The sequence below is a fragment of the Alligator sinensis genome, unplaced genomic scaffold (assembly GCF_000455745.1).
Source record: "Alligator sinensis unplaced genomic scaffold, ASM45574v1 scaffold19_1, whole genome shotgun sequence".
NCBI lineage: Eukaryota > Metazoa > Chordata > Crocodylia > Alligatoridae > Alligator > Alligator sinensis.
In genome coordinates this window covers 3,110,610-3,116,832 of record NW_005841916.1, presented here as the reverse complement: position 1 = coordinate 3,116,832, position 6,223 = coordinate 3,110,610, and the positions used below count along the sequence as shown (strand labels likewise).

The following is a 6,223-nucleotide window of genomic DNA, read 5'->3' as shown; positions in this document are numbered from 1 at the left end:
CCCCCCCTTTTGCTTCCCCCTGCCAGGCCTCTGTCTTCTGCCACCTGTATCACCCCTGCTGCTTGCCCCGAGCCCGGCCCCTGCCTGCCTGCTTCCCTGCTGTGCCTGCACCTCCCCCCACCCCTGCCCTCTCCTGCCACACACCCACCACTTACCCTGAGTTGCAGGTTTGGCTCTGGCTCTGACCTGGGGCACAGAGTGCATGCTGGCTCTGGCCCCTGCCGAGCCAGACAGCAGTGGTTAAGGGAGCAACAACTCAGTCGGACCTCCCTCTACTGCTGCTTCTTCCTGGCCAGGCAGGGGCTGGAGCTACAGCCAGAACTCGGGGTAAGTAGGAAGGGCAGGGCAGAGGCAGCAGGGAACAGATGGATGCAGAGGCAGCTGGGGCAGTGGAGATGACAGGGGCAAAGGCTGCAGCTCTGACTCAAAGCCCAGATCAGGGCTAGAGCTGCAGCAGCTGCTTGCCCCCTTCCCCACCCCCCATATGTGAATCTAAAATATGGGACTTTTTCCCCATGCTGAATGGAAAAAAAACCTCATCTTGGATTCAAGTCTATATATTAATAAGCAAAACAGGTTTGTTTGGGGCTTCTGCAGTCATAAAGTCATAGAAAATTAGGGTTGGAAGGAACCTCGGGAGGTCATCTACTCCAACCCCCTGCTCAAAGTAGGACCAGCTCCAACTAAATCATCCCAGCCAAAGCTTTGTCCAGCCAGGTCTTAAAAACCTCCAAGGACAGAGATGCCACCACCTCTCTGGGCAACCTGTTCCAGTAAGAAAATTCTTCCTAATATCCAACCTAAATTTCCCTTGCTGTAATTTGAGACCATTGCTCTTTGTTCTGTTATCTGCCACAACTGAAAACAGTCTAGCTCCATCCTCTTTTGAAACCCCCCTTCAGGTAGTTGAAGGCTACCATTAAATCCCCTCTGTCTTCTCTTCTCTAGACTAAATAAGCCAAGCTCTCTCAGCCTTTCCTCGTAAGTCATGTGCCCCAGCCCCCTCACCATTTTTGTTGCCCTCCACTGGACTGTCTCCAGTTTGTCCACATCCATTCTGCAGTGGGGGGCCCAAAACTGGACACGGTTGTGACCTCACACAAATGTGACCTCACCAGTGCTGACTAAAGGGGAATAATCACTTCCCTGGACCTAATGGCAACACACCTACCAATGCAGCCCAGTATGCCATTAGCCTTCTTGGCAACAAGGGCACACTGTTGGTTCCTATTCAGCTTATTGTCCACTGTGACCCCCAGGTCCTTTTCTGCAGAGCTGCTTCCTAGCCAGTCACCCCCCCAGCCTGTACTGGTGCATGGGATTGCTCTGTCCTAAGTGCAGGACTTTGCACTTGTCCTTGTTGAACCTCATGAGATTTCTTTTAGCCAAATCTCCAATTTGTCTAGGTCACACTGAATCTTAGTCCTATCCTCCAGTGTATCTACTATTCTCCCCAGCTTGGTGTCATGTGCACCCTTGCTGAGAGTATGCTCTATGCCATCTTCCAGGTCAGTGATAAATACATTGAACAAAACTGACCCCAAGACCAACCCCGGGGGGACTCCACTTGATATCGGCTGCCAACTAGATATTGAGCCATTGATTCCTACCCTCTGAGCACAATGCTCCAGCCAGTTTTCTGCCTACCTTACAGTCCATTCATCCAATCTGCACTTCCTGGGCTTGCCTGTGAGAATGCTGTGGGAGACCTGTATCAAAAGCCTTGCTAAAGTCAAGGTACACTACATCCACTGGTCTCCTGCATCTTGTCATAGAAGGCAATCAGGTTGGTCAGGCATGGCTTGCCCTTAGTGAATCCATGCTGACTGTTCCTAATCGCCTTCTCCTACAAGTGTTTGGAAATGGCTTCCTTGAGAATCTGCTCCATGATTTTTCCAGGGACCGAAGTGAGGCTGACTGCTCTGTAGTTCCCTGGATCCTCCTTTTTTCCCTTTCTTAAATATGGGCACTATGTTTCCCCTTCTCCAATCATCCAGGACTTCTCCTGATCTCCATGAGTTTTCAAAGATGATGGCCAGTCGCTTTGCAATCACATCAGCCAACTCCCTCAGCACCGTTGGGTGCATCCCATCCAGCCCCATGGACTTGTATATGTCCAGCTTTTCTAAATAGTCTCTGACCTTTTATTTTGCCACTGCTGGCTGCACTGTGCTGCCCAGTGCAGTAGTCTGGGAGCTGATCTTGCCTGTGAAGACTGAGGCGAAATAGGCATTGAGTACTTCAGCCTTTTCTGCATCCTCTGTCACAAGTTTGCCTCCCCCATTCAGTAAAAGACCCACATTTCCCTGATCCTTCTCTTGCTACCAACATACTTGTAGAAACCCTTCTTGTTACCCTTCACATCCCTTGCTAGCTGCAACTCCAATTGCTCTTTGGCCTTCCTGACTTCATCCCTGCATACCCAAGTGATGCTCGTATATTCTTTCCTAGTTATTTGTCAAAGTTTCCACTTCTTATAAGCTTCCTTTTTGTTATTTAGTTTACTGAAGAGTTCCCTGTTAAGCCAAGCTGGTTACTTCTGCCATACTTGCTAGTCTTCCTGCACATCGGGATGGTTTGTTCCTGCACTCTTCATAAGTCTGTTTTAAAGTACAGCCAGCTCTCCTGGACTCCTCTCCCCCCAGTCTGACTTCCCGGGAGATCCTGCCCATGAGTCTGCTTTCCTGAAGTCCAGGGTCCTTAGTCTGCTGCTCTCCATCTTTCCTTTCCTCAGGATCCTGAACTCAATCATCTCATGGGCACTACTGCCCAAGTTGCCATCTACTAACTCCCCACCAATTCTTCCCTGTTTGTGAGCAGCAGGTAGAGAAGAGCACAGGCCCTAGTTGGCCACTCCAGCACTTGCATCAGGACTCTAGCACTCTCCAAAAACTTCCTAGTCCTCGGCATAGATTTGAAGAGCTGGAATTATACTCCCTGATGCTATTATTGCATTTTTCCCATTTTGTAAGGTGGGTTTGGACATTTTTAATAATAGACTAATCTGGGGAAATATAACAGTGAACCAGGAGGATGATCTGTGAGCTGGGTTAACAGACTTTTGGTATTCTGAAAAGATAATAGAAACTTCTAAGAATATTACTTCCAGTGCTTTCAAATCCAGCTAGTAAGCGATCCTATTCCGATGTTGGCTACAAAGAAATCTGAGTCAAGAAAACAATTTGCTGTAAAAAAGTCAGAATTTTCTTAGTATTGTGGCTTTTCACCTAATAGTCCACAGTTTTCTTGTAGTTGAGATGATTAAAGGGTAGGGGTTTTATTGTGTGCACTAGGCTGCAGTTAAAATATTTTCTTAACCTTTGAATAGTATTTTCAATGGTATGTTAAACATTTCTCATGTCACACTTGTTGCACTTATTTACCAGTGTCTTACTCTGACAGCTAAGCATTTTAGATATGCTGCCAGGTGCCATAAATACTTGGATTATAGTAACACAGGAGGTAAAAATAGCTATTTGCATATTACTGCTCTGTGCAGAGTAGACCGAAAGTCACCTGTCTTTACATTGCTGACACGCACCTCTGCACAAAAAGAGCTGGGCACAGCTACCTGTGTAGCCAGTTATTCCTTACAGCACAGGGCAGGAAGGTTGCCCGAGAGTACTGAGAGACACTCCCTTCCAAAACCAACTGAGTGTGTTGCTCCATTGAGCTGCCACTGAGCAGCTGGCCCAGGTTCATACTGTCTTCTAAAGTTATAGTTTCATTTCAGAAATATGTGTGCCCTTCATATCATGTGCCCTGGGGGCACACAGATATATCTTCAGGTCTCTTCTGTTGCCATCCTATGAATTCCTAAAAAGCCAAAATATATTGCCAAGGTGTTAAAATGCATTCCCCTGCCCCACTCAGATATACATGTGAATCTGTTTAGGTTGGTGAACCATATATGTTTTTGTCTAGCCACAAGTTTCTTTGGAGTTATGGATATGTTGTGTTCCTCTGGGACCAGAACAGTATTGCAAAGATCACCTGAAGTTTGTTTACTTGCTGGTTCCCCCCACCCCCTTCATTCTTCACGATTTGCACTACCACAACATCATTTTGGGGTCTTATACATGTGCTCCAAGGTGAGGGGAAGAGGAGTGTTTTAATTAAAGTGGTTCTCAGGAGCCAACCTAACTAAAACACCCTCAGTGTCTCATGTATTCAGCATCCCACATTTCAAAATGGCAGCAGGGGTATTTTAACTAAAGCTTATTCCACAAGCTTTAGTTAAAATGCCCCCTGCTGCCATTTTGAAATGCAGGGATGCTGAATACACGAGATGCTGCAGCACGCCAGAGCGTTTTGATTAATCGCATCTGCTTTAACATGTTCTAATCAGAATACATCAAAGCAGGTGTAAAAGTTCTTTTAGTTCTCAACTAAGTATGTTTCAAAGAGCGAAAACAATGAAAAATAGTGAATTTGTTTGAAATGACTGAAGTTCAATCGATGGGCTGAAATAATTGGCTTGATAGCTTTATAAGGCATGTTCCCTACTAGTGGTAGAATATAATTGTGCATGTTACATTGGTGGATCCCATAGTGTGGGTTTTTCAGGCAAAAGTTTGCCTTAATGAGTAAGTTCCTTGTTTAGGCTTCAGTTTATTGGGGAAAAAAGGAAGTTCAAAGCTGCTGGATGAACTTCCCCCTTGTTTAAAAATAAAGTAAAATAGCCCCCTTCCCTGACTCTGCGTTCTCCACTGGCTTTGTCTTGCTGATCCAGAATTGCCTGTAGGAAGGTAACACAGGCAATTGATTCTAAAACTAACATTTCTCAGTGGCCTGACAGACTTAATCCTTTTAACTTCTGAATATGCTGAGTAAATGGTGAAACCAGGTCCACAACCAGTATTTTGTTACTTCAAGACCAAGAAGCCTAACTAAAAAAAGCACCTCCCACATTCAGCATCTAAATTAGAGACCTGCCCCCCTTCCCCCCATAGCTGCTTGCTGCCATTCACCACTTATGAAGGGTTTGCAGTGTTGGTTTTTATAGCACATGTGTTTACACTCCAAGATTATTTTGCAGTCCCGTCTGAAACTGAACATGCAAAGATACCTGAGAAGGGCAATGTGTTAGGCTGACCAATTAAAGAATGCTACCTACATGGGCTGTACCTACCTCTTCTACAGCCTGGCTGATGCACTTGTTTTTTAACACTTTCAGCCAGCTGTCTACCTCCGAATAAAGAATCAAGCCCAAGAAAAATATTTAACCGTTGCTGGAAACCTAACAGATGTAAGAGCTACATCAGTGTGTGTCTCTCCCTACAATGGCAAGCATACACAGATCTGGCACTACTGTCGAGGACTCCTCAAAGCCAAGGTAAGCCACTGAATCTTCAACGTACAGCGAATTGACACGCATGCCTTTTATCTTGACTGTGTGCCTTTTTGCATTCAGCCCCTCTCTCTGCTTGCATTTTCTTCAACCAAAATTTTTCTTAATGACTCCCCACATGGATCAAAAGAGGCAAGAGTGCTCAAAAGCCCCCATGGCTCACCAAAAGCATCCACAAACACCTCAAAGCCAAAAAGGAGGCATATACCCAATGGAAGGAAGGGACCATCACCAAGGAGGATTATACCTCCTTGGCTCAAGATTGTAGGGGGGCTTTTAGGAAGGCCAAGGCAGAGATGGAACTGGGACTAGCGATCCGGGTCAAAGATAACAAAGTCCTTTTTTAAATACATAGCAGGTAAAAAGAAGGTACCATGTAACATGGGGCCTCTGCAGGACATGCTTGGTAATCTGGTGGTAGCACCAGATGACAAAGCTACCCTCTTTAACAGATTCTTTGCTTCCATTTTTCTGAGCAGGGACAGGGACATCCCCCACTGGGATCCCCGACGGACACAGGGGAGGCGCAGCCAGCCCCAGGGTCAGTAAGGACCTAGTCAGGGAGCTTCTGGTGGGACTAGATGTGTTCAAATCAGGAGGTCCTGACGATCTCCACCCCAGAGTGCTGAGGGAGTTGGCAGAGGTCATTGCAGGACCCCTGGCACAGCTTTACGAGCACTAATGGTGCTCTGGTGAGGTGCCTGATGACTGGAAAAGGGCCAATGTGATCCCCATTTTCAAAAAAGGGAGGAAAGAGGACCCAGGAAACTATAGGCCTGCTAGTTTTAACTTGGTCCTGGGGAAGCTCTTTGAGAAAATTATCCAGGAGCACATCTGCGAGGGGCCAGCAGGGGAGTTTATGCTTAGGGGCAA

General features: G+C 46.5%; 1 protein-coding gene across 1 annotated transcript in view; it reads left to right on the top strand.

The window, feature by feature from the left end:
• CRYBG3 (crystallin beta-gamma domain containing 3) overlaps window positions 1-6,223 on the top strand; it is a gene marked incomplete at its 5' end in the record, with an annotated part of 157,041 nt that overhangs the window by 142,455 nt on the left and 8,363 nt on the right. The window contains 1 exon segment of the mRNA XM_025198185.1: window positions 5,177-5,335. Within this exon segment, the coding sequence (XP_025053970.1) occupies window positions 5,177-5,335 (159 nt within the window).